The following is a 12,955-nucleotide window of genomic DNA, read 5'->3' as shown; positions in this document are numbered from 1 at the left end:
GGAAAGAGTAAGGGGAGGCGAACAGAAGTCGAAGAAACAGAATCAAAGGGATAAGTAAAAGAAGAAGAAGAAGGAAGGCAGACAATACTTGCCAAGGACAGGCGGTATTCAAATGCGTTCGTCGTTGTTGCTTCTGCCATTGCTGCTGTTGCTGCTGTTGTTGCCTGTACGGCGAAACATTTTTACAGACTACCATAGCTGCAGGACAACCGTGATTTCTTTTTCTTTGCTGGTAGGCTAGCTTCTTCTCTTTTTGCTCTCATCGTTGCTCTCCTCCTCTCTTCTTTCTACCTCGGAGATCGCTTACTCCATCTCTGGTCTCTCTTCCAACGTATCCGTGCGCCGCCAGAAAGAACCGCCACTCTCGTCCCTTTTCGCGTATATCACTGAGCTTTACTACTCATTGTCGGTAAATATAGCGACACGGTGACGCGATGCGAATTCCTCGAGCGGCACGCCGCGATTCTGAAACGGTCGGCAAGTTTCCAAGCTCCCTGCCGCCGACCCGCAAGAACACCGACCGCGTCGTTAGCGAAACATAATTTCCGTTCGCGTGATTATCGGCGAATACTTCGCACCGTGACGGCCACCGCGAGTTCCCGACACTTTCAGGAACTCGTGAACACCGTGACACCTGGTAATGGATCGAAGGAAGGCAAACTTACGTACGATCATTATCACCATCGTTGATTGTCCCTTCCTTTTTCGGTATTTGTTACGCTGCGACGCGCGAATTCCATCGCGTGTCATTTTAACGGATACCCCCGTCCGTGAATGTAAAGAACGATCTCGTTTAAAACTACGTATACGAACTTGCTTGCTCGGCGTTTAACGAAAAGGTAAGCAACTGGTCGTATCGAGGAGTACGTTTATCTAGAAGCGTTTAACTGCCAGTCCTAATTGGTCAGCGATTCTACAGATACTCCGAGGCACAATTAAATAACAATTTTGCGACGGTGAACACCTGATCAATATACTGGCGGAAAAACGAGCAGTCCCGGTTTCGATTTGTAAAAGAGTCCAGCACCGTAGGAGACAAAGTCGCGTGCGAACGCGTTACCGTGTCGGAGCAACGTGCAATTAACGGGAATGTAAATAAGGAAATTATAATTTAGAAGCGGATGATCATGGATACGAGCGGCATTGGCGCTGCTCCACCTCCTTAACGAGTTGTCGTGTGCGACCTTTTTGCACCGTTCCGAACGGATCGCGTTTTCATCTAACGCGGCCGCCCGCCTTCGGGAAGGAGGAGCACCAGTGGGCGTGCATATATTTACTGTCAAACTATGAATCTAAGAGTTCTTTTATCGACGTGGAACGTCTTATACTTACGCGGACCAGGTCAAGCTGCGTTCTCGCAGACACACTGTTTATAGATCTCACTATTTAAAGCACCTTCCTTTACCACTCTTTTTATTTCTAAAGTAAAACACCCTGGATCCATTAATCCTAACAAACTGCAGCAATTCCGAACATACTTTGCGTACTATCCTATCACGATCAAGGTCGTACATTGAACGCACCCCAGCGTCCTAGCAGGAGAAAGTCAGGATTCGATTTCATGCAGTTTAGTCCTGCGCCGATGCAGCCGTCCGTGCCTAGCTGGATGACTCTTAAACTGTACGGTTCAGTGTTTTCCTAGACGGCAGAAAGCAAAGTTAAGGCTCCTGTATTACGAACACCCGCTATCTCGTAGCTGGTAGCCCGAGACAGGTCCGAGAGCAAAAGCGCGAGAGGGAGAGCGCTAAGTCGACGGGCGGTCGTGAAAGCGTCAGACGACCGATAAAACCGCGATAATCGTCTCTGCGAGCGGTCGTAAGCCTCGGGCGTTCTTATAGAACTCTCGTTGGTACAGAGCCGCGAAATGGAAGCGTAATCGTGGAACAATATGCACGAGCGAAGCGTGTATTCGCCGACCGGGAAGGGGAGCCGCTAGCCACCGGCTCAAGTAGGCAGTTACAACGATACTCTATGTAACTACGAACACGTAGTTGATGTACATACGTTTCCGCGAACGTTACACACGCCATGGGTGCACAACCGTGAGCGGCACGACATAAACATACGTGTCTTATGGTCCCGCGGTTCACCGGCGGCCCATGACGTCGTACACGTGTGTACACGTACATGCACACGCGTCCGCGATCCTCGTTGCTGGCCAACTCAGCCCCAGGCTGATCGTATGCAACTCGCTACGTGGGCTCGTTTCGGTTTCTCCCGCTCGATAATGTCCGATTGCGAATGATCCTGCCGTGAAATACGTAGCAATCACGTCGCGCGCGACTGCTCCTAACCGGCGCGGCGACACCGTGCGACATCCGGAGATTGAGATTTCAGAAGGGAGAGAATTATTTAGGATCAGTGAAATTTATTCGATAAGTTGATCAGAATACTAGGAAGCCGCGCGTGATCCAAGAAGGTTGACTCTCTAGTCTAATAAAATATTCATTACTCTCTCGTACTTTCAGGTCATCGGGGCTACACCTGGAATCACGGCTCTCTCACGGAATTCGATCTGGCGCTACGTCGATTAAGTAAATGACAAGTGGCTGCAGGAGTGACTCTCGCTTCGAGCTGTATTTCTGGAATAACTCTAATCCGTTCGTGATCGAGGAACACCAGGAACAAGCACGATTTCAAGATACTCTAGCAAAACTTCTCTTCGGGGATTCAGCGAATTTCTGCGTCGTGTTCCTCGCTGTTGGAAATACCCGGTGAAGGTGAAAATACCTGATACTTTCCTCTCGTGTACCGAAAGCGACGGACAAGTATGGTAAGATTGATCAGGAAACTGAATTTTCCCGCAGCATCTTACTTCGACATAGTTTAACTTGGAATTCACGCTGATCGTGACGAATGCTAATCCATAAATTACGCAGCCGTGGAAGAAGCTCGCATCGAAGGGCATCGTAACGATTCAAAACGATCGTTTATCGCAGGCGAAGTTGGTTCTTGCGTCAAGTTCGAACGAGGAAGTGGAAGTCGATGATCGAGCGCGCCGACTGGACCGATCGTTCGGCTTAATGCATCGTGTAAATACCGCGTGTACGAACCGTCCGTGAACGGTTGTGTTCGTGAAAATGATACGTGAGCTACGAAAAAGGGAGGAGCACGAAACGATGAAGGGCTGATCCTCGACCGCGAAACGGCGATTTGTTTAGGTAGAATTACGCGATGACCCCGACCCTGGGTCGAACCGGAAACACGTTGCTATAGTTTCCTCGTGTCCGCCAACGAACGATCGAAGGAAAAACTAATGACGCTTATTCGCCTCTGCGTACAAATATTCCAGCATCTTTCTTCAACCTTATACGTTTGACTGGATTACACAATGTTACATCGACGGTGTATCGTTACATACTCGTGCTCCACGATTACTCGGCTAAAAGGATTTATTAATAAACGAACGATCTAACTAACGCCCGGTTAGCCGATCAACGATGGATAATCGACGTCGAACAAGCCGGTTGAATCGCTTAATAGCGACAAGAAACGGCGGAACACGGTAATTCAAACGATTTCCCTGTAATACGTCCTAAATTGCCGCAACGTTGTACTCGTGGGTATCGCGTTCATCCGACTGGTCGAATAATCGCAGCCGGTTATAATTTTTAATTGAATTCAGGTACACGGGCATCGCAGCCGCTTCCAGGTTGGATAACAGTGGCCGCAAAAGGCGTACCGTGACGCAACACCGCTCGAGGATCGCTCGAGTTAAGCCTCGACCTCGCTGCAATATAATCGACCGGTGTGCTCCATTTCCCGCGAGAGATCGCGCCGATGGGACCGTACGGGAAGGGCAACTCTCCGCTGGAGAGTAGCTGGTATCCTTTTACACGAGTCGACTTGCACGAGTTCTAGCGGAGCTATGGGTGGAGCGAGGTTCACGAGGTCGGGTCAAACAGGCGACTCTAATGCAACCATTGTCGGTCGGGTCTTTGAAACGCTCGCTAAGAGAACGGGAAGATCGAATGGAAGGGGAGTCAGAAATTCTTCAGAGACGAAAGATTTGGAAAATTTTTCAGAAATGTTCCGAAGACTAATTGAGCGCACTTGCTTAGGTGATTGTTCGTGACTCATGGGTGAATGTCTAATCGTGTATCGGATACAGCATCGGGATTCGTCTGTCAAAGCATTAACGCATGAAAAATCCTATTAACCATCGTAATGGGGTTCTCGTTAAGCCGATTGCAGCGGTGATTAGACGCCGGTATAAAATGACACAGTGGAGTAATTAGGACTGGTATAAAGTGACGTATCGCGAGTCTCTCCCCTTGGAAGAGATCTTAGGTTCTTTGTTACCCAATTGTAGATACGATTTCGCCTCGTAAGAGCGTCGTAACGAGGGACATCTGGTGTATCATTAACGGCTGAACGCTACAAATGCGTCTTTTCAACCAGGCTTTTGTTAACTTACACACCAGTTAAGTATTTTATGTTGAAAATTTTACTATACACACAATCGTATGCTATCAACGTGATAAGAAAAAGAAAGAAGAAACACAGTGAAAAATTTCTTTCTCAACGAAGCCTCGGCGTTTCGCTCGCATACATCACTCGAAGCAGCCCGAGTATAAATAATTCAGCCGCAATTACCGTAGGAAACGAAGAGTACCGAAGAACCATCGGCAATTATGAAGTCGAAGGGTAATTCGAAGTTAGTCGAGCGTCGACCAGGAAATTAATAGAACGGTCAACGAGCCAGGATACAGAGCCTCGGAGCAGTCCCCTCGGAAATTGGCGTTGCCAGAGTTCGCCAGATTTATAACATCCACTTAGCTTTTCCAAGAGCACGAGATCAAGACGAATCGCGCGCGATCTTTACGCTCGACGCGGCTCGCAGAGTCCCCGGAGCCGCGGTTAATAGTTTCCAGTTCGAGGGAGCCTTTGACCCGCGGCTAGGCAATAAATCGCATCGCGGGACTTATCAGAGTGGAATATTCGTGTTCGAAGTGGCGAGTCGACAAACGGTGGCGCGGGGAAAGGGAAAAGGAAGAAAAGGAAAGGAAAGGAACTGAAAGGGAGGAAGAAGAGGTAAAGCTTTGGATCGAGAGAATTCAGAGCCGGGTTTGCCGACCGGAGCGCTCACTGACCCCTGACGGCTCCAGCCAAAGCGGACGTCACGAGAAACCTTTACCTTCGTTACCTTGCCAGTATTTAAGGATCTTCCTTGGCGTGCCATGCCGTACGTACAGCTATGCAGGCATTTAGATCTTTATCCGATCCTCCCCGTCAGCAGCGAGTACTCTAGTGAACCTGAAACCTCCTCGGGAACCATTATCGGTTCCCGTGATACTCGCCGCCCGCTGAATCGCCTGTGAATTTCTCTGATCCTTCCAAGTGTGCCGTAATAGGGAATGAAACTAGCAGGATAGAAGAGGCCGTTAAAATATTCAACCATGGCAGATGTTGCCCTTCCTCGCTTCGTTGCCCTTCGAACCTCTCTTTCAAACGATCCCCACCATTTTGCAACACGGTGGGTCGTTAATGTTCAAAAGGTTTCCCGCGAAACCTACTCGATGTAATTACTCGAACCGGCGTGGCGCGGCGCGTAATTCTTGACTCGGCGAACGTCAACGTGCTGGAACGCCGCACCGCGCCGAGTGGACACGCTGTTCGAACACGCATCGCTCGTTCACCGAGCGTTGTTGCGCCTTTAATCGAACCAGCTCGCTGGTTCCGAGCCAGTTTCTCCGTTATCTCGACTCATCACTTTCCTTTGAAGACCACCGAAACGACGCGACTCGGTTGAACGGGAACGAGGAGGAGACTCTTACACGTTCTTATTTATCAACGCTCCCCCCGATGTTACTCGCGATCGGAGCATCCTTGATAACGGTACACCGTCGCGTTATTTCACGTGAAATAATACGCGTATCCTTGCTTCAGTTACGTCCGGAACTCGATCGTTCGATAGACGTTGACCGGGCTGTTACACATTCGATTTTTTTCTTCTCTCTCGACTCTCGAGGGATAAGCGTTACTTGACGCAACGAGTAATGACAGTAAATTACAGGAACGAGAGTGTAACGTTTCCAGCTGAAATGTCAAGGATATACTTTTGAATTTGTTACTGCACGGGCTCGTGTCACGGGATTGGAAAAATCAGTCCTTTTAAAGCTCTCGCGGTCGGCTACGATTGCGACAGCCTGTCTTTCGCCATTCGAAGCGGACCTCTGACTGCTCGATTTCGCATTGTCGAGGAAACAGCGCGCGGTAACGCGAAACGTGGGCGTTCGATATAGCAAATAATCCGTTCTTAGTTAATAGACCGCTTGATCTCGAGCGGTTCTCCAAGAATATCCCGTGAATACCTGGCAACTTTGTATAATATTATCGGCATGACAAAACCTGTACGACAATCTCGTTTTCGCTCCCAGTAAATCCGATTATACGACGCGAATTGCTGTCCGAGGACGCAGCAGACAACGATAATCCCTCAACGCGAAACCGTGTAAACGATCATTGATTGTATCGTTCGTTCCCTCACATTTTCATCGCAGATCAAGTGTAACTAGTTTCCTCGACATCTCTCGAGATACGGTTAATGTTGAACGATAAATAACGAGCAACATTGTGCATCGCTTATTCAAAGAACGAAGAGAAGTTGACATTGCAAGTAGCTACATGTTACTCTGAAGGACTAATCCTTGGAATCAAGAATTCACTACCACCCTTCTTCCTCAAAAACAAGAAACAACCGCGCGAATTTAATTTATAACGCGATGAAACAGCCTGTCCCTTCGAATTAGATGATAATGTATCAAGAACTGGAGCACGCTTCCGGATGAACGATCCGAACGCTCGATCAACGTCAAAATCGAATCCATGCAGATCTGTAACTCGATTATATAAACTAATGATAGACAGCACTGTAACATTTATGGATTATTTCGAAGGGAACGGCTGGCCGGAAGATTCTAGCCACGGATAGCGAGGTGGCAAGTTTCATAAGCACGTCCTTGCTTATCGGTTATCAGGATCGGTCTGTAACCATGCGCGTCCTTCTATACGCCGTGTACACAGAGTGTATAGGAGTCCAGAGGGATCGTTGGTCGAGTAGAGAGTACAATGAAGCACGGAACGGCACGCTGGAAAGCGTCTAAACGGCTTATCAGGCTTCATCGGATAATATCGGTGCCCGAACCCGAACGTAATGGTTATGAGTAATAGCCGGAGATCGTGGTGGCGAGGTCGGATCTAGTGAACCGTACACGGAATACGAGATTCAGACACAGGTACCGAACTTGCCGTTACGCATTATTCAGCTCGGAGGCCCGTTTTCTGCCACCTATTTGTCTATTGTGCCCGGTGACACCAAACGCGATTCCTTTCCAATTTGTTCCGGACTAAATGCAAAATCACGGAACAATGGCTTGTAAATATATAATAGTTGGGTACCGGTTTACGTAAGGAAGCATCGGTTCGTTTGGCATGGGTTCTTTTATAAACATATGTATTAGATCGTACCAAAAGTTCGTCTAATCACGATTTTGGTATTACCATTTCTACGTTACATTCGAATCAACCTGGACGACTCGAGTGTGCGAAACGGAATAGAAGTAGACTTCTCTAGGCAATCTGCACGGAGTACTTTCGCATTTCACGGTTTCGTTTCTCCAGAAATTACAGGTTAGTCGAGCAACGTTTCAAGCATTCCTTTTTTCAGTCCTGATCAAGTGAACGCTGAGACCGAGCCGACTACTCGTCTTTATCGATCCTCTAATTCAATGCTCGTTAACATGATTTACATGGACGGAAGTTCCATTAACGATCGATCGGAGCAATCTTACTTTTCCCTAATCGCAGCTCGTCAGAGCCGATCGAGCGCCATTCTCAAGCTGCGTGTCCGATTTCTCACGTTCCCGTCGATAAGGCCACGATAAAATACGTACATACTCGCACGGCTTGTAACAAGTGTACTCGTTGACTCGTGTGACCTCGTGTTCGATAAATAAAATTCTCGTGCGAAAGGAAGGGGGGAAGGAAAATTCATCCAGTGTAAAACTGCGCTTATCGTCGCTGTGCGAGCATTCGGCGCGTCTTAAATCCCGTGTTTTAAATTCAACCGGGTTGTAGCGAGTTTCTATCGAGCTCAGGAATAACTATTCGAACGGACAACTGAATTAAGTCGGAATTAACTGGAAGCGCAAGTGAAACTGTGATTTAATCCTCGAAGCTCGTTTGCGATAATTCTGATTTTTGTCCTATTTCTGGTATAGCCCAGAATTTATTGACGATAATACGTATAATACAGTAATCCTCGTGAGTTTTCGCAAGGTTTAGAAAAATACGAAATTACAATGGCAAATTATTTTCATGAACGTGCCAAGGAGGTCAAGCGTTCGAAGCATTGTCGAAAAGTTCTGGCGAGATGCAGATAATGTCGGACTTTATCGGGCGGGCATCGGTACGACCAATAAATATGCTCGTATGAGGTTGATTGGAGGAAGCACGATCGCGATCGTCCAAAGCGATGACCAGACGAACGCGAGCGAAGGGGAAAAGAGGCCGTGAGGAGGGTGGAAGGGTTTCGAGAGAGAAGGCGATTCATTAGTCGTACAACACGGAAGTGTTCGAACCGAGCACGGTTTCGCTACGTGTATCGAGTCCCGGCCAGCCTGTGTGAGGCCATTTCTGTGTACGTACCACGAACAGGCTGCAGGGCCAAAGTCGGCTGTTGGTGGACCTCGCGGAGGGTCTTATTATGCGCGACGGGGGCCCAGCAACCAGCCAACTCGACGTTTCGGTCGATCCGGCTCAACATTAAAACACGGAATATATTGCGGTAATTCTTTCTGTTCGATTATCCGACTTGAACCACCTTGCCACGCCGCCATTTTCTTCCTCTTTCTTTAACAGTGTCAGGAAGTTTTGAGATTTTTCAAGAGAAAAAAATATAGAAATAGTAGATATTGATCTATATCGAAATTTCAAAGAAAGACTCGAGATTAATTATAATAAATGATTTATATTTCGAGAAGTCAGGTCCTTTTTCTTCAATCCCGTAGCTTCTTGAATACAGTGTTTAAAGATTATTCCCGAAGAGCCACCCACGCGTTACCACAAACAGAGAGCTTGAAATTTCTAAATGATTTAGAAGAGATATTTTTTTTTTTTGGTCGCGCCAATCGAATTAAAAGGTGTAGCTCGGTGATTTACGGCGACACTAAGGGGAGACTATTCCAGCGAATTAATGAATACACCGAAGAAGAGAGTGGAATAGGAACATCGTAAATTGGTACAACACGATAACGAGCCAGATCGAAGAACAACAAAGATCCTTCCACGGAACGGTGAGAATTAATAACGCGAGTCGGCTTCGAAATAAATTCAGTGCTCGTGTTCGGGAAGGTGTTTCTAATGTTCTTATTAATCTTGACTTGGCAATCGCTGTTGCGACCGAAAATTCTGCTTCGTAATAAAACGCGTCTCGATAAATTATAGATGGCATAGATTCAATCCGGATACCACGGGGGGTAAACCAACGAAAGTCTTGATTCATAGCTTGATTATAATCCACCCCATCCTTTTTTGTAATCGCTTAAATAATAAGACGAAACCATATTCTGTATTTTCTGTATTCTTCGAAATACCACGAATGTTTTGTTTTTAAATCGTTGTTACGATGTTGCCTCGATACGGAATTTTGCATGACGCGATATCACGCCCGGAGCGAAGAGATACGCTGCTAAAACGTGTATTCTCACGTGTGTTATGAAGCGTTCAATTACAACAGATAGAATCTGGAATGGGGCCGCACAAGCACAACCGGATCACGGTACCTAATATTGGCCGCCTCTAACGAGGAGAACAGAAACACGCGATTACAAATTTATTGCCACCGCTACTGGCTTATTTTCTTACGTGAAAGGACAGTAAAGTGGCGGGTATTTTATGCAATACCGAATGAAACACAGTCTTTATTGTTAAATGTCTCGGAAGCTATTGGTTATACAAGGTGTTTCATAATAACCGAAGTGATTGATGAGGGATACAAGAATAATGAGATTGATTTCTGATATAACGGTGATTGATTAGGGAAATGATTAGCGTATAAAATTCTACCTTCCACCGAATGAGATTTGGAACAGTTTTTATCAGAAACGAAAGACCGCCTACGCACTCGGCAATCGAGTTAATATCGCTCGGTCGTTTCTCGAATTACAAACGATAATTACTTTTCCAGCGTTATCGCCCGGAGGGATCACGAAGTCGTAAGACAACCGACTGTCTCGGATTCCACGGTCGGCTATTAGTAATCCTGGTTCTTCTCACGCACCGCAAGGACCGCGAATTCTGCAGATTGCTTCTGCTTCCTGCTTCGTCGCGGCTCATTCTCCGGCTGCCGATCAACCGGTATCCCGTTGCTCTAATCCAAGGAATCTTGTGACCCGATAGACGCGCAGCCAACAGATTAGGCGAGCAAGCTGTGCAATGCTCGCTTACGATCCTTCGGATGGGTGACATTTACCGATTTACAGATGAGCGCGAGCAACAGTTCCAGAGAACAGAGATCGGATCGCGGACCTAGACATTGACCCTGTACCGTTGCTTTCGACCGTTTCGTCGACTCGCGAATACTTCCATCAGCCACTTGACGTTTCAATTTGCGAATTGAGATATATTGTTATTTAATCGTTCGATTTGTTGCGTTATGGAGCTCGCAAAAAAAAAAAGAAGAAAAATATCAACCCATCGTGGTCGAAAACGAGTAAAGTAGAGCAAATTGCGTTTTGTTAACGAATGATCCAACCGTACCCATCGTGTTAATTAATTTGTGTACCATGAGCTCGTAAAGATTCGTCGAAGCATCGAGCGTGACTGTTTCTAACATAGTTTCCTTAAAACCGAGCGTGATCCATCCGCGCTGTCACCCATCCCGGATTCGTGCTAACGTTTCCGTCACGGCTCGCGGAACTTTTAATAAGCCACATAACGGTCTTTCGATTTTAATTTCATACGTTTAGCCTGTTTCGCGCATTCCACGCGTTTCTTACCCGGTGTACTTTAGAAACTGCGATTCATCGAGCGTGCATCTGTCTCAGTGCAGGCTTAACAAATATCATAATTAATAAATAGACTGTGAAATAAAACTACATTCCGGGGAGGTAAATAAAAAAGAAAAAATCCATAGATACTTTTCAACGAGATAAATCTTAATTACGATTTATTCTACGTATCCTGGTCAACATTTACGGAGACTAACCCGTGAAAGCCATAATTTTACGGGCGGTGGATCATTCGAACGATATAGTCTGCTTTCTTACCTGTTGCACTGCCTCTTCAGTTCCCGCCGGATACTACTACGCGTGCGGATGAACCTGAACGCTCCGCTGCCCAGCGTGTTCGCTCTCTTTTCTCCCTTCTCGAACATTGGGCGCCACTGGTCGGCTTGCAGGCCGTTCCTCGGGTTGTCATCCATATCTGTCTCACCCCCTCGGCCTGGAAATCGTCGGCCGAGATTGTCCTGTCGTTGTCTGCCGCGTTCCTCCGGAGTCACTTCACCGCACCCTCGCTCGGCGCGCGTACAACGATCGGAAAGGAACCATGATCGGTCGTGGTCCCATGACAATGTGCAGCAGCCTTTAACTTCTAACGGATCGGTCAAGTTTCTCTCGACACGGTTGATCTTCTCTCTTGATTAAGCGAGTATCGAAATAAGGAAAGTTCCTTTGATCATTTGGATCTATTTCTTCCTGCGTTTTTTTTTTTCTTTTTTATTGGGGAGCGATAGAGAAGGAGTTATTTTTCATCGATCAGCTCGAAGATCTTACGTAAACGAAAAAATTGGTGCGGCCGTTAAATCGGTGCCGATCGCGATTCGCGTGGATCACTTATGCGGCTGGCGTAGGCCGAAGCGGATTACATAACGGCCATCCTCGTACACACGCATGGATGCCCGCGTGCACGCACGAGTCCGGCTCGTGACGGTGTGCTCGGCCGTTCCGGCGACCGGTCTTCTTGTCCTACCGGTCGACTTTGTCCAAACGATCGGTCGATGCCACCCTGCGCCTTACCTCCAGCCCGTTGCCTCGATCCTCTTCCAGGAAATGAATTTGTTCCTGGCTAACGGTGCGTCTCGTTGCTCTTTCTCGTCCATCCAGCACACTCGAAAGCTGCACGATTTTATCCGCGCACCGGCGGCCGACGATTTTCGTTCGTTTCCCAACGGGCTCAGTCTCTTTCTCTTTTCCTATTAGCTAAACTGTTACTACTGTACCCAGGACGTGTACAACCGAGAAACACGATCCACCGAGATATCCAAGCTCGTTGCCGGTAACTCGCGATCTCGTATTTCGTGGGCCGACCCGGAAGCTTTCGCGCGGACAGTCACGAACGGACGCCATCACGACGCCGAATACCGGTGATTTTCGTACCTCGCCAGATACATGAGTATCTTGTTGTTTGTTGCTCACGATCTCCAGCTGAGAGCTTTTCGGTCGACCGGCCGACAACCGATTGCAACACCACTTGGCATACTGACGAGGCTTTCTGACAATCAGTCGATTTCGCGCGCGTTCACCGGCCTACCGACGCTTTCCACCAGCTGGAACTAAGCTTTCCTGCGTCCGCGACGTGTTCGCCGCGTGACGACGCTCGATCGTTGCTCGCCGACGCGACGATACGAAGTGGAGGTTGAACGCACGCTCGACGTCGAGTACCGGCGTCGGTACATCGGTTCACCGTTCGTTCGCGTTCACGGTACCAGCAGCAAATGTGGCCTCGAGTGGTAGCGCTCTGAAGCGACACCTGTGAGGAGGACGCTACCCTCTTCCTCTTCTTCTTCTTCTTCTTCTTCAGCCTTCTTCCACGCCGCTCTGTTCGGCCTCTCTTCGTTCCATCGGTCCCCCTTCTTCCTTCGCGTTTATCTCGATAACGACGGGACCCTCCGTGAACACCCTCGCCGACTGCTTCCAGATCGTTAAGAGGAGGCCATCGTGAAACGTCAGTG

At 47.8% G+C, this 12,955-nt stretch overlaps 1 protein-coding gene across 2 annotated transcripts in view; it reads right to left on the bottom strand.

Moving 5' to 3' along the window:
• The window catches only part of Shrm (shroom), a 140,057-nt gene extending 127,339 nt beyond the window's left edge, over positions 1 to 12,718 (bottom strand). Inside the window, exon 1 of one of the 2 annotated variants that reach the window (XM_034320769.2) lies at positions 11,271 to 12,718. In XM_034320769.2, coding sequence (XP_034176660.2) covers positions 11,271 to 11,425 — 155 coding nt within the window. In that variant the 5' untranslated portion in view covers positions 11,426 to 12,718. The remainder of the gene's footprint in view (positions 1 to 11,270) is intronic. The other variant, XM_034320787.2, reaches the window with a different exon arrangement.
• Between the last annotated feature and the right edge of the window lie 237 nt (positions 12,719 to 12,955).

The sequence above is a fragment of the Osmia lignaria genome, chromosome 9 (assembly GCF_051020975.1).
Source record: "Osmia lignaria lignaria isolate PbOS001 chromosome 9, iyOsmLign1, whole genome shotgun sequence".
Taxonomy (NCBI): domain Eukaryota; kingdom Metazoa; phylum Arthropoda; class Insecta; order Hymenoptera; family Megachilidae; genus Osmia; species Osmia lignaria.
This window is presented reverse-complemented; position numbering and strand designations above follow the sequence as displayed.